The 16,496-nt window shown below is 31.0% G+C and overlaps 1 protein-coding gene across 1 annotated transcript; it reads left to right on the forward strand.

The window, feature by feature from the left end:
* Positions 1-11,476: 11,476 nt before the first annotated feature.
* LOTGIDRAFT_174763 (hypothetical protein) lies at positions 11,477-15,736 on the forward strand (the record flags this gene model as incomplete). Its single annotated transcript, XM_009054412.1, has 3 exons — positions 11,477-11,491; positions 12,331-12,550; positions 15,549-15,736. The coding sequence occupies 3 exons, from the start codon at positions 11,477-11,479 to the stop codon at positions 15,734-15,736; spliced, it is 423 nt and encodes a 140-aa protein (XP_009052660.1).
* Between the last annotated feature and the right edge of the window lie 760 nt (positions 15,737-16,496).

The raw sequence follows: 16,496 nt of genomic DNA on the forward strand, positions 1-16,496 counted from the left end.
AACCAGTGATCCTTGTTCCATAAAGCTGTGTCTATATATTAATAGGCAGTGTACAATGAGGGAAATTTTGGAACTTGGTTTCAATACCAGGTCCTATATTTGATAATTCATTACAAAACTTAAAATAAACTGATGTTAAATATATTCTTTTTAATTTTCTACTCCTGAATAGACTACATTACAATAAAAACCATTCTACTCAGTGTACAGTAGGGGAAATTTTATGTCTTGTGTCTATATTAAGGTCTGTTTTGGGTACTTTATAACAATAATAAACATAAAATATATTTGTCACAATATACTTTCAATATATTATGAGAGAAACAAAAGTTAATCAAGTGTGAACAGTTAAATAATAGTGAACAGTCAGTATGAACAGTTTATTTACTGATCATTGATTTATTTATGTGTCAGTCATTCATTCAATTATATATATATATATATACCTACATAATATCCAAAATGAAGTCTGACAAAAGTAGAATATAGTTAAATGAGATCAATAACACCAATAAAGATAGTTAATTTTTACTGTAGTTTAACCTGTTTACCAATGTAGATGTTACTTTGAAGTTATACCGGTAATGAAAACTGAAATTTTGTGATTTTGTTAAAAATTGCCCATGTGACTAAAAGAAATCTGTCAGCTAGTAAGGAAAATATTTAGACCACTGAATCTTCATAAGGTGTGAATATATGTCACTAAATCTACAGTATATCTCACAAGGTATAGGTCACCTTTGATGTCCATATACCTTCACTTTCAATGTCCAGTTGATATTTAGACAGTTATTATAATAGCCTGGGGGCATTACATCTCAAATATCTCTTAATATACTGGTTGATATACTGAATGGTAGAATATATACATTGTTAATATTATACTACATCAATTTAGTGACCATGTGAACTATCCAAAATAGCTGTCTATTCTATGTGAACTCTCTGAAATGTAATATGATGTACTTGTTAAAACTCGGAATATATGCATAGTAAATATATCAGATAAACTTCGTGGCCACCTTAACTCTAAACAGCATTCTAAACTATGTGAACTTCTTGGGGAAACTCTCTTCAATAATTATATAATATTTTACCATCTTTTGAGTTTATTATTAATAAGAACAATGTGTGATATTGTATAGTGATAGGGAGTATTGAGACGAGTCTCAATGAAAGCACTGGCCTAGGTCACAGTTTTTGTAATAATCCATTGTATAGTAGTATTGTTAGTACAATGTATAACAAGTTAACAACTAGTGTTAAACATTGTTGTTAATTATAATACCTAGTTAGTAACTTGTTAATTACTTGTTAATTACTTGTTAATTACTTGTTAACAGTAAGGTGGACCATCGGAAACAAGTAGATTTTAATTTGACCTGTAAAACTGTAAGCTGAAGATTGTTATAATTTAACAGAGTTACAATGGTGTCTATTTTGTTATTAAAAAGGTAGATGTTGACATCCATTTCATTTCAAATGTTTTTTTTAACTAAAATACATTCTAGATAACACATTGTACTGATCATAGGATGAAGGTTCATATTGACATTGATGTCAGAAATTGGGCTTTGCCAACCATTCCCACCCTCCCTATCCCCACCCCCTTGAGTTTCAAATGTTTGTCATGGAATTGTTACATGCATGGTACTTTAAGCTCTCCATGACAATACTATGTTCCCAACTCAAACCTTCCTAGAAACAACACTGGAACATACATACTCTGATATTGGTATAAACTATATGTTTATTTTGTTAGGAAGATTTACTATAAACAAGGGCTGATAATAGTAAGGTTATAAACTATATTTAATCTGATTCAAACCCTGTATAAAGGAAAGTTTAATAGTTCATTATTCAAGTTTAACAAGTGAAGTTTTTAAAATAGTTTAATTCATTCAGTTATTATTTACTAGTTTTGTTTAGTTTACATGTAGTGTAGGTGATGTTGATATTATCTACACTCTAGTAAATACTAGTACAGTTTTTATATTCTAATGTAAACAGGGCTTGGTTCTTATTGAATTTTAATTGTTAAAAATATCATCCTCCTCTTATATTCCACAACTAGCACAATCCTAACTTATTGTTTAGAAAGCTTGAAATATTATTAGCTATGTGGACTCTCTGAAAGTGATGTTAAGTTGTCAAACCTAAATACCAAATAAACATAAATAGCTATGTGGACTCTCTGTAAGAAATACTGAGTTGAAAAACCTAAATACCAAATAAACATTATTAGTTATGTGGACTCTCTGAAAGAGATACTGAATTGATAAACCTAAATACCAAATAAACATTATTAGCTATGTGGACTCTCTGAAAGGATGTCAAGTTGACAAACCTAAATACCAAATAAACATTATTAGCTATGTGGACTCTCTGAAAGGATGTCAAGTTGACAAACCTAAATACCAAATAAACATTATTAGCTATGTTTTAGTGAAAGTGTATGTTATCTAAGTCTTGTTAACTATGTTTTAATGAAAGTATGATATACTAGGGGCTAGGTATGTTATCTAAGTCTTGTTAACTATGTTTTAATGAAAGTATGATATACTAGGGGCTAGGTATGTTATCTAAGTCTTGTTAACTATGTTTTAATGAAAGTATGATATACTAGGGGCTAGGTATGTTATCTAAGTCTTGTTAACTATGTTTTAATGAAAGTATGATATACTAGGGGCTAGGTATGTTATCTAAGTCTTGTTAACTATGTTTTAATGAAAGTATGATATACTAGGAGCTAGGTATGTTATCTAAGTCTTGTTAACTATGTTTTAATGAAAGTATGGTATACTAGGAGCTAGGTATGTTATCTAAGTCTTGTTAACTATGTTTTAATGAAAGTATGATATACTAGGGGCTAGGTATGTTATCTAAGTCTTGTTAACTATGTTTTAATGAAAGTATGATATACTAGGGGCTAGGTATGTTATCTAAGTCTTGTTAACTATGTTTTAGTGAAAGTATGATATACTAGGAGCTAGGTATGTTATCTAAGTCTTGTTAACTATGTTTTAATGAAAGTTTGGTATACTAGGGGCTAGGTATGTTATCTAAGTCTTGTTAACTATGTTTTAATGAAAGTATGATATACTAGGGGCTAGGTATGTTATCTAAGTCTTGTTAACTATGTTTTAGTAAAAAAATAAGATATACTAGGGACTAGGTATGTTATCTAAGTCTTGTTAACTATGTTTTAATGAAAGTATGATATACTTGGAGCTAGGTATGTTATCTAAGTCTTGTTAACTATGTTTTAATGAAAGTATGATATACTTGGAGCTAGGTATGTTATCTAAGTCTTGTTAACTATGTTTTAGTGAAAGTATGATATACTAGAGGCTAGGTATGTTATCTAAGTCTTGTTAACTATGTTTTAATGAAAGTTTGGTATACTTGGAGCTAGGTATGTTATCTAAGTCTTGTTAACTATGTTTTAATGAAAGTATGATATACTAGGAGCTAGGTATGTTATCTAAGTCTTGTTAACTATGTTTTAGTGAAAGTATGATATACTAGGAGCTAGGTATGTTATCTAAGTCTTGTTAACTATGTTTTAATGAAAGTATGATATACTAGGGGCTAGGTATGTTATCTAAGTCTTGTTAACTATGTAAAGAATGTCTCACTGTGATATATCATCAGTAGTTTTACACCTTACTAGCTGACAGGGTCAGTACTGATAACAGCAGGGGGTGGGGCTCTCTAGGTTACTGGGGTAAAGATATGGCTGCCCTGTGGTTTTAGGTGAAAGTGGTTTAAAAAACGATATGATTGAAATTCTGCAAGCACAGGTCGAGGAGAAAAGGTTTTAAGGTTTTAAGGTTTAATATTAAAGTTTGGTTGCACTGTTAATAGTAATGTAGCTTGTTTGAGAAATTGGTATCGAGTTATGAAAATTGATGAAACAGAAATTGTGAAAAAATAGTTAATCTTTTATTAAAGATAAATTGAGGAAGAAATTTGTCAAGATGTTTGAAAATTTTCAAATAAAAACTGACAGTTATTGTATTATAAGATATTTGTGTATGTATAGTGATTGTCGGAAAGTTAGATTAAAATACAGAAAAACACAAAATATTTACAGCTGTATTTTAATCAGTTTAACTGAAAGAATTTTAATACAAAATGTATAGAACAGAGTTTTTCATTGCCAAATGTCAAGATATTTAAATTTAAACCTGATATTGGTTGCATCATTTTATTATAAGATATGTAAATATAGTTATGTTGAATATTCTTATAAATAGTTTTTAAAGTCAGATTTAACTCTATTAATATTACCTGTTTTTAAACAGGCTGTTGTTTTTATAACAAGGTATGTTTGAAGTCTGAAGATTTAGTTACAGGTAATCTAGTTTGGAATGTCTTTAACACTGACAATAATTTAACAAGAATTTCAAACTTGATTATGTAGGGTAATGACGTGAAGAATTTATCACTGGGATATTCTTGTTACATATTTGCTGAATTTTGCTGTTGTTTGAGATAGAGCCCATGACTTGGAAAAAAATGATACGAAATGGGCAATAATGATATGATTAAGAATACATGATATATAAGCACCATCTATTTAGTTGTGTAGAGTTTAGATGTTACAATCTATAAATTATATCTCTTATTATTTATTCAGATTATATTGAAACTAGACTAGAAATATTGTTATTATATATTTAATGACGTGTAAAATTAAATCTTTTATTATAGGGTAGGCTTATTTCCTATTATCAGTCACTTGCCATAAAGTTAATCTCAGAACTAGATGTCCTGATGAAGATTTTATATCTGAAACATTTGTCAGTATATTTATAAAACTTTTATAAAAATTATTTGAAGTTATTAAGGGAGCTATGTATATAAAGAGTTGAAGAGTTTATCAAGTTGATACTATGATATTATCACAATATCCTGATGTCTATCACTTTATCAGTGGCAGCGTCAGCCTCCCAAGACTTGGAGTACAAGTAGGGAGCAGACTTACTTCATGCCAGGACAACTGTCAAGGTCAGGATTATAAATACAGCAACTCTATGGAAGCACCAGAATGTCTAATAGAGTTCCTCCTTAATAATATTGATTTAATGGTTTTGAAACATATTTTGAGATAAAAATGAGAAATATGTTAATTTTAAATTTGTTAGAGATGAAGTTGGGTATAATTGTGTGTACAAACTATTTCTCTAGGGGGGTATAAATTGAACCCGGTCTATCAGCTGATCCTTAACAAGAATTACAACTTAGATTCACTAAATGCTAAATGACCTAGAACCAGAGATGCAGAACAATTTCGTTAGATCATGGAAGGAAAGTGGAGTAACAGATTTAAAAAATTACTACATTTAGATTTAAAATCAACACATGTCATGTTAGATATTTTTACCATCGTGTTTAATTGTTTGTAGAAAGGGAGGTAAACACAATTGCATAAACAAATGCATGCAGGTGGAGTTATTTTAAACTGATGTGGTTTTGTATAGGTTCGATGATTAGTCGGCCATTAGGAATACATTTAATACTCATTCCATTTATTAGTATGAACAGTTTCTAAAATTATTTTATTATTTTGTCTGCATTTCATTTTTTGGTATCCCTTTCAGAGTGTTCACATAGCTCATATTGGTAGTTTATCCAAAACTGAATTCTTACATAGAAAGACCTGATCTTACCTAATATTAGGATGTATTTCATTAACTCTTAACCTGTAAGTTTTGTTCTTGATGTTTTGTCGAGGAGAGGGAGGATAAAAGTTTAAAACATAAATAATAGTGTTAACCACGTCAACTTTGTCTTCACAATCTTCATAATACCTACTTCTTTACTCAATAATTTAAAAAAAAACATAATTATTGATGATTGATCTAGACTGGTTTTGACTTTTTGAAATTTGAATGTAGGATCATAATTTACTTTTATACCTACTTCTTCACTCAATAATTTACAAATATTCTGAAAAAAATTATGATTATTGATGATCTATTATATTTGGCTGATTAAACTAGTTTAAAAGTTAAATTATAAATAATATCTTCCACTCAGATTAAAATATCTGGTTATTGATGATAAATCTAGAAACTGTTTAACTAACTTACTGCCCTGAAATTTAGATGATAATTTTAAAGTGGAAATCAAGTTGTGAACTAAAATTATAAATAAAATGATTTGACATGGTTTAAACCAAGTCAATAAACTCTCCTTCTTATTCAAGTATTGATTTTAAGTTATTAAACAGACTTTTAATAGATGATAATAGAGACTACAGTATTGTCATTTTAATTGATGAGGTAGTCAGGTACGTCAAGTCCTCTTACCTTTTACTATGTCAATATTGATAGTCTTAAAACTTGACACCAATTTTTATTACAGTTAGCTTAAAGTTAGACACTCCCTGATAAAATATATTTCAAGCAGGTTACTGCAATAACATATTTAGGCAAGGGTCATCCCCCTGGGGCCTGTGAATGCCCAAAATTCATCTCAGGCCATCTGAAATCTGCTGACTTCAGACCTCGCCTTACAGAAAGACCTCTCATTTTTTATCCCATCCTCAGGGATTTTCTAGATACCTCATGTTTTTGCATCATTGATGTCAATTTATTAATTTTATATTATAACCTTTGACCTATATTATAACCAACATGTTAAGTTTAAAGATAGACACTCCCTTGTTATGAAATTTATTCAGAAGCAGATTACAATAATATTAATGTTTCAATTGAGCAGGGAGACAATGACCAAGCATTGCCATCATTTTCACTCTTCCCTGAAGATTCCCGTTTTAAACTGATTCACCATAAATCTCTCAGTATTCTGCCCTTCCTACCTAAACAATAATTATAAAAAATATATTTAACATGTTCACTCCTAATTTCAATCCCAGAATTAAAATATTTAACCACAATTTTCCTTTCTACCTTCTTTTCTCAACAAAATTCAACTTAAAATTATTGTTTACTTTAATACTATCACTTGTTTTTTTCAAAACTGACCAATCAACACGCTTTCCTGTAGCCATTTACGTTGATTAAAACAGGTTAAATTTAAACATGTAGTATGATGTTTTATTGGATAAAGTGAGCCACAGTGTCAACTATTTATTAATAAGTTTCAGTTGGCGTAGTGTATCATCCAAAAAAACTATATCATAAATCTTTTAACATTTCAACTTGTAGTCATAACTAATAATAATCACTATTAAACTATATTAGCCTGTCTGTAATGGTGGTCGGCCAGTATTAAACTATATTAGCCTGTCTGTAATGGTGGTCGGCCAGTATTAAACTATATAAGCCTGTCTGTAATGGTGGTCGGCCAGTATTAAACTATATTAGCCTGTCTGTAATGGTGGTCAGCCAGTATTAAACTATATTAGCCTGTCTGTAATGGTGGTCGGCCAGTATTAAACTATATAAGCCTGTCTGTAATGGTGGTCGGCCAGTATTAAACTATATTAGCCTGTCTGTAATGGTGGTCGGCCAGTATTAAACTATATTAGCCTGTCTGTAATGGTGGTCGGCCAGTATTAAACTATATTAGCCTGTCTGTAATGGTGGTCGGCCAGTATTAAACTATATTAGCCTGTCTGTAATGGTGGTCGGCCAGTATTAAACTATATTAGCCTGTCTGTAATGGTGGTCGGCCAGTATTAAACTATATAAGCCTGTCTGTAATGGTGGTCGGCCAGTATTAAACTATATTAGCCTGTCTGTAATGGTGGTCGGCCAGTATTAAACTATATTAGCCTGTCTGTAATGGTGGTCGGCCAGTATTAAACTATATTAGCCTGTCTGTAATGGTGGTCGGCCAGTATTAAACTATATTAGCCTGTCTGTAATGGTGGTCGGCCAGTATTAAACTATATAAGCCTGTCTGTAATGGTTGTCGGCCAGTATTAAACTATATTAGCCTGTCTGTAATGGTTGTCGGCCAGTATTAAACTATATTAGCCTGTCTGTAATGGTGGTCGGACAGTATTAAACTATATTAGCCTGTCTGTAATGGTTGTCGGACAGTAGATTATTTATTATGAATTATAGATGAGGCATAAAATGATTCATTCTGTCACTATATATCACACTAAGTGTGGTCTGCTTGAAGTGATTTTGGCGGGAAATGACTCACCAGACGTATATTTATCAGGTCATCTTGAATTTTCTGATTTATATCTGTTTTTTTCCACTTGATCAGATGTTATAATAATCAACATATCAAACTGATGTATCTTAAGATACTGTCTGGACATGATATTTTAATGTGAAATTTTAACCCCAAGCATGTGACCTTCTGTCTCTTATTCTCAGACTTGTAGATCATTTCAATATACCTTAAAAAATCTTGTTAATAAACTGTTGAGAAGAGATATCATCTGGCAGTGGTGGAGACAAAGGGGGCAGCCAACCCGCCCTCACAGCCCCGAATGCAAGTTTTTCAGGCATGAAGCTCATAACTAGGTTAGAAATTCGGGCAACCTCAGATAATTATAGTAGCATACTGTTTAGAAAAAGTGAACCGCTATTTATAACAGAACAAGCTTGGTAGTATTCTAGACGTTACATTGTGTTCCTCTGTTCCCTTAAATTCAGGCTTGGGTTCAATTCCAAAGAGGACCTACAACAATGATAGTAGCATACTGTTTAGATAAAGTGAACCACTATCCTATCTATTAATTAATAAGGGAGCAAGGTTGATAGTATTCAAGATGTTACACTTTGACCTCCAGCAAGTTTAGGATTGACTTCCCTGATAGCATCATCACAATCTCTAATATCTATTACTAACCTTGACATCATGAGAAATAGACAGAGTTCATGTTGACCATTGTCAAGAGAATATGATCAAATTATTTCACTGATACATACCCTAAACACACATCCAATACACATACAAAATCTTTTCTGATATACCTAATACCATGACAACTAATAAACTTTCTGAGATTCTCTAGTCTGGTACAGTAGTGTAAATAGGCAGTAATTTTGAGGCCATGACCCCACCCCCTCTCGGGCCATAAAAAAAGAAAAAATTATTCTACTTTCTCTTCCAAAATAATGTAACATGTATTCTACATCCTCACACAATTTCCCATGGGTTCCCCTTGGCACATAACTCGTGCCTTTTCAAATCTGCAAAGGGACGTCAAGGGACCCTCAGATGCTCCCCCCCCCCCCCCTGTCAATCCCTGCTACGCCTCTGGTCTCTATAAACAATATAGACCTATATATATATATATATATATATACACATCCTCTTTCGTATTTAGGTCAATGAACTTGAGAGAGTTTGTGTTACAATTTATATCTATATATGATAATATCAGTGTATACTAACTACAATATGATTGTCTTCAACATAATTTCACTTTTCTCTGACCACAATTGACAATGTAACCTGTGTTTAACTCATAAACTTACCATCATAAATACCCCTAAACACATGTCTTTAAACAAACCTTCCGAACTCGTCTCCAAGTGTAAACATGAGAATAAGTTCTACTTGTCTAACTTCAGGCTGAAAATAATTCAGTTGTCTGAAGATCTCATAGCATGAAAGTCTGAATAACAACATGATTCAAGTTCTATTAAGATATAAAAACAGAACATGTTGTTACTTATATGTTGTTAAAGTGTTAAAACCATTCCTGAAGACAAACTAGGCTATTTCTTCTGTTTTTTATGGTGAGACAATATTAAACGGAGACAATAGTTTTTAGACAATAGTTTGGTATATTGTTAGAAGATGAAATTGTTTACAGTGTGAAATGTAAACAAGATGTTTACACAAGAGGAGTAACTAGTTCAGTATTGACTATTACACTAGGTTCAGTCTTCGATCTTTCTGAGTCGTAAACTTACTGTCAACAATTGACTATATTGTTTACTTATCAACAGCACATCAAAGTAATAACAGACCTCTATATTTCTATTTTTATATTTTACTTATAACTTTATACCCTGTATATACTATATAACTTTATACCCTGTATATACTATATAACTTTATACCCCATATATACTATATAACTTTATACCCTGTATGTACTATATAACTTTATACCCTGTATGTACTATATAACTTTATACCCCGTATGTACTATATAACTTTATACCCTGTATGTACTATATAACTTTATACCCTGTATATACTATATAACTTTATACCCTGTATATACTATATAACTTTATACCCTGTATATACTATATAACTTTATACCCTGTATATACTATATAACTTTATACCCTGTATATACTATATAACTTTATACCCTGTATGTACTATATAACTTTATACCCTGTATATACTATATAACTTTATACCCTGTATGTACTATATAACTTTATACCCTGTATATACCATATAACTTTATACCCTGTATGTTATATACTATATAACTTTATACCCTGTATATACTATATAACTTTATACCCTGTATATACTATATAACTTTATACCCTGTATATACTATATAACTTTATACCCTGTATATACTATATAACTTTATACCCTGTATGTACTATATAACTTTATACCCTGTATATACTATATAACTTTATACCCTGTATATACTATATAACTTTATACCCTGTATATACTATATAACTTTATACCCTGTATATACTATATAACTTTATACCCTGTATATACTATATAACTTTATACCCTGTATGTACTATATAACTTTATACCCTGTATGTACTATATAACTTTATACCCTGTATATACTATATAACTTTATACCCTGTATATACTATATAACTTTATACCCTGTATATACTATATAACTTTATACCCTGTATATACTATATAACTTTATACCCTGTATATACTATATAACTTTTTCCTTAAAAAGAACAGGTGATAAATACAAAAATTTCATTCTGCATATTTAAACTAAGAAGTGAGCAGCCCATCCAGCTAAAAATAAACTAGGCTTGGTATTTCTTTCAATTAGTCAATTAGTTAAAACAATGATTATATTTTATCAGAAAGGAAGGGTAGTTTAACCACAGAAAATACAGGAAGTTAACTAACCTCTGTATAAATTAGACTACGTTGTTAAATTTAACTAGTTTCTGAAATTATATGGTTGTGTACATTTCAGATAAATGTTAGTTATAAATCAATAACGCAATTTTCGTAGATTTCTAGTATTTCTCAAGAATATTAACATATATTCATCACAGAAATAAACCCCCAAATACGGTGAAGCTATATCCCTTAATTCTGGACTTTTTTGGTTCGTAAAACATTTACCATTGATCATTTTAGGGAGTCATTTCAGATTTGTTACTTATTTTATCACATAGCAATAACAATATGACACTGGAGAATATTAATAATGATAACTACTTAGAAACTCAGATATTACTTCTACCAGTATTATATTATTGTATTGTAGACAAACCTGATTTCTGTTTTCATTGTGAAAAGTGATATAGATAGGTGAATATGAGTTTGTAAAGTAAATATTAAAATGAGTGAATTCCCTGTAGGTCTATTTTATAAATATGATAGTAATGTATATTTGCTGGAGGCATTGTGATATATAAACATAAACCTGAATACCTGCTGGTTAATATTTAACATCTATAACAAAAGGGATATCTTGTATGTCAATATAAAATTGGTATCCAGGGAAAATAGAACAAATATTTCCAGGATCTTAGAAAAAATGACACGAATCTTACTTAAAGAATTTAGTTTAGTCCTTGCCTTAACTACAAGAAAACATGTTGATTGTTTAGATCGGTTGGCTGCTTAATTTTAAGAATATAGTTTCTGAAAAGTGTTTTGTTTCAAACACATTTATAGCCTACAAATGAAGTCATAATTTCGTTGTCGGACTATGTTCCTTAGAGTATCTTAAATCATCTGCTGAAGGGACACATTCCCTCTAATATTAAGATAAAGCACTTAGGCTCTGATTGGCTGGTAATTTAATCAAATCGCCGCATTCTGTATTAAAAGAACAGTGACTATTGCAGTCAAGGTATAAGCAATAACTAGTTTATAATAACTTGACACTTTGAAAGAATAGTGGATAAAGGCAGTCAAGGTATAAGTTCAAAGCTTGTAATATTCTGACATTGTGAAGATATGATACAAGAATAGTGACTATGTAGTCAAAAAATAAGTACAAAGCTTGTAATATTCTGACATTGTGAAGATATGATACAAGAATAGTGGATAAAGGCAGTCAAGGTATAAGTTCAAAGCTTGTAATATCCTGACATTGTGAAGATGTGTTGATGTTGGCACCAAGAATTGTATTGTTTATGGTTCACAATATAAAAAGTTGTTGTAATATTATTTTCTATGTATTTTCAGGGTCGTATAAAGTTTAATGATCAAGCTATGACATTACACGAATACCCATCAGAACTTCACATGTTAGAAGAATACCTGTTGAAACATCCTGAGGAGGAGGAGCTAGTGATTGTTGAGAGTTATAGAAATGATATTGAAGATGATGATACACCCCCTGGTACACCCAGAAATAACAATGATGATGAGGGATTACGATCTAATACTGCCCTCTCTCACAGTGGTAAATATTATATATATTTTGCTTTCCAATATATTTCTTCATATTGAATATTGAGATAATACCTTGTGAAGTTTTCAACCCAGTTTCTCTCCTGTCAGTGATGAAGATTGGAACGACTGGAATTGATTTGAAATCGAAAAAAAAGTAGGTCAATGCTGCTGTCCTGGCAAAGATTTCTCTTCATTGTACACTGCATGGTTTTCCCTGTCTGAATTATCTCAATTAGGTGCAGAAAAGTAGGAGATAAAACTCTGTTTATTTCATTCCGTTTTGCAGGGGAATAGCTCAGTTTGTTAGAAGGGGGTAGATTTTCTCCATGTGATTGGTCTAAAATCTAATTCCGAGCCTACGTCTATAAAATTACTGAAATCAGTAGATTTGGTGATATTTTAACGGAAGGTAGAGAAAGAGAGAGAGTTCTGGACTATTTTTTATTGAACGTGTTTATTGTTGATTCTATTAACAATTCAATTGATTGGTTGTCATTCATTCTCCAGGAAATAAATACAAGGGGGTAGAGGATATTTTCTTGTTCATATCCATTTAAGTTTCTAAAATTCCTTCAAAAATATCTCAAACTAGAAATTTCACTTTCTATATATGGCAGTGTCTCAAGAAAAGACGAGTCATCATTTTAACATTCAAACACAGATAATTCTGGACACACATGGATTTGAAGGCTAAAATTTTGACAGTGTACTGAACACTATTACTGATTGATTTAGCTAAATAAGCTATGATTGGTCAAATGGATGGCGAAACTGTCCCATAAAACTGTTTTTTATTATGTATAACACCAGTTGGTGTTGGGTAAAAAAACTGTCATGTATCACCCTGAGTTTAGTTGTAAGTACTATAATAGTAGTAAAGATTACAGACGGACATTACCCAGTCACAATAAATAACGAAACTAGTTTAAAAAAATAATCTTAGTTTTAAATACACGAGTTTATTGTTGACATCAACAATACTGTTATAATCTGTATGATTAAACTAGAGTCCTAGTCCTAGAGTCTTATCTTCTAACACTGTTTCTAGGATATCCTAGAGTCTTATCTTCTAACACTGTTTCTAGGATGTCCTAGATTCTTATCTTCTAACACTGTTTCTAGGATATCCTATAGTCTTATCTTCTAACATTGTTTCTAGGATATCCTATAGTCTTATCTTCTAACACTGTTTCTAGGATATCCTATAGTCTTATCTTCTAACATTGTTTCTAGGATATCCTATAGTCTCATCTTCTAACACTGTTTCTAGGATATCCTATAGTCTTATCTTCTAACATTGATTGTAGGATATCCTAGGTTCTTATCTTCTAACATTGTTTCTAGGATATCCTAGGTTCTTATCTTCTAACATTGTTTCTAGGATATCCTAGGTTCTTAACTTCTAACATTGTTTCTAGGATATCCTAGGTTCTTATCTTCTAACATTGTTTCTAGGATATCCTAGGTTCTTAACTTCTAACATTGTTTCTAGGATATCCTAGGTTCTTATCTTCTAACATTGTTTCTAGGATATCCTAGAGTCTTATCTTCTGACACTGTTTCTAGGATATCCTGAACTTGGTCTAACAGAAACATCTCTATGTGAATGAGCCTTGTGTTCTCCATGTTCCAAAAAATAACAATCACCTCTTTTCTTACAAATTTAAAACTATGATTTTTTTTATTTGACTTTGACCCAAAATATCTGTTATTTTCCAAAAATTGTTTGGGAGAACCCTAACATATTTACAGTTTCCACACAGCTGCTGTATTGTGAATCTGACCCTCGTTGGCTGCCCCCTATTGGTACCTCGAGTCTCAGTAGACTGGTGCTACCACTACCCTATTTTGTTCTTTCTCACATCAATCTTTCAAAGATTCATTTTAATGGACTGTTTTGATATTGCTCCATGATATTAAAAAGAAGTATTTTTAATCTCCACAACATGTCTGAGAAGAATGTAACCCTATTACCATTATATTTCTATAAATATATATAACAAGATTCAACAATTGATAATTTCATTTTAAAAGATTCACAGATAAAAACTTGAGGAAACCATGACTTTTAATTACAGAAAATTAATATACAATTATTTAATTATAGACCATCACCCTAATCTTTAAGTCTATAGAAACAGTTTTAATTACCTTATTAATTAAACAACACAAACGACTTTATTATCTTTCTTTTATACAAAAATACAGTTTTGATTATTTATCAAAAGATTTATAAGAAAAATAACTTGATATGAGACCAGTAGGAAAAGTTAAAAAAAAAGAAAGGATTAAACAAAAATAACAATTAACTAATTAACAAAAACTAACGAGAAGATATCCTGTTAATTATAATACAATATCAGAAAGGAGGGAAATAGTCAGCTTTTGTTTCTTATAAAATTTGCTGGTTAGTTGTTTTTGGGTTAGGGTTAGTTGTTTTTGGTTAGGGTTAGTTATTTTTGGGATGTATTGACAATGTGGATATTAAGTGACGTTATATAACACAATGTCTGTTCTTACTTCTATAACTATTGAAATTACATTGTCTCTACAACATGACTGAAACAATTACATAATTCTAACGTGTTTCACTGTAGCTGGTAAACCTCATGTTAGGGACTGAGAGAATGTCACCTGATGCCACATAACATGATCTGAATTGCAAAACCAAACCCGAAGTCAAACCAATACATTGATAACAGGCCTTCTTTATGTGTCTCGAATGTTATTTTATATTAATGTATGACCTACTGTATTGTGTTGTGTGTTGAGAAATACATTATATACATACACAGGTTGAGCAACGACTTGTTACTTGTTTTATTTCTATATTATTCGAGGTGTATTAATTATTCTGAGATATCAGAACTACTGTCAAATTTACTGTTTTTTTCTAAACAATATTTATTACGAATTTACACGTGAAATTTGAGGAACAATCCCCAGCCATCGCTACATTCTGGAATATTTTTTATAGATGTCCTATATTTTATTTTGTCTCATTTCAGGTGGACTATCATCGTACGTATCTAAATATCAGTCAGATTTTGATTGGAATGATCATCGAGAGCCAGACCCTATTGTTATCAGACCAGAACCCGAACAGGAAATAACAAAATCAGAAGAGTTAATACCAGCTGGCGAGGATGATACGAATACCTGGTCAGAAAGTACTACGTCAGATCTCTTGTTTTAAATTTTAACCAATCAGAACATATTATATCTATTCCTAAAACTTACGCAAGTTATAATGATAGTTGTGTTGATTTAAACGTTTTAAAGGATTCTATAAAACTTATTGTAATATCAAACAGTGATTGATGGCTTTATATTTCATTACAGAGTTGTTATTAAATTTTGTATTTGACAGACATTGAAAGCCATGCTAACCTATACTTGATTTCCGATAGAGGATATTGACAGTTGGTTATGTCCGGCATATAGAGTCAAATCAACAGCCCTGTGTTAGTTTGAGTCAGTTGAATTGTTTAACAATGTTAACTGTGTATGAGGAGAGACAAGGATAGTTTGCCATCATCTTTCATCTATCTGTGGAAGAGAATATAAGTCTAAGATTAATCTGTCGGAGCTGGTTTAAAAGTGAAATATTGTTAATGGCCCTGTGTTTTGATGGATAACAAGTGCATTCAAACATTCTAATGGATATTTAAGAAATAGGTTTGGATGTCTACTTGGTAACCTCCTATGGTACAGTTTACACTGGATGTTATGGCCTTGAGACATGTAAATATATATATAGTGAGATGGCCTTGCATAGTGACCAAAAAAACAGACTCAGAAAGAATTTTCATGATTGAATGAACAGTTTCCTAAAAGACTGTCAGGAGTGGTTCTGGAATCATTAAAAGATATGTTTTTATAGAAATACAATGTAACCTTGATATAAAAACCTGGATAAGTTCTTGATAAAATGCTGCAAATTATAGATTCATGGT

The sequence above is a fragment of the Lottia gigantea genome (assembly GCF_000327385.1).
Source record: "Lottia gigantea unplaced genomic scaffold LOTGIsca_216, whole genome shotgun sequence".
NCBI classification, from domain to species: domain Eukaryota; kingdom Metazoa; phylum Mollusca; class Gastropoda; family Lottiidae; genus Lottia; species Lottia gigantea.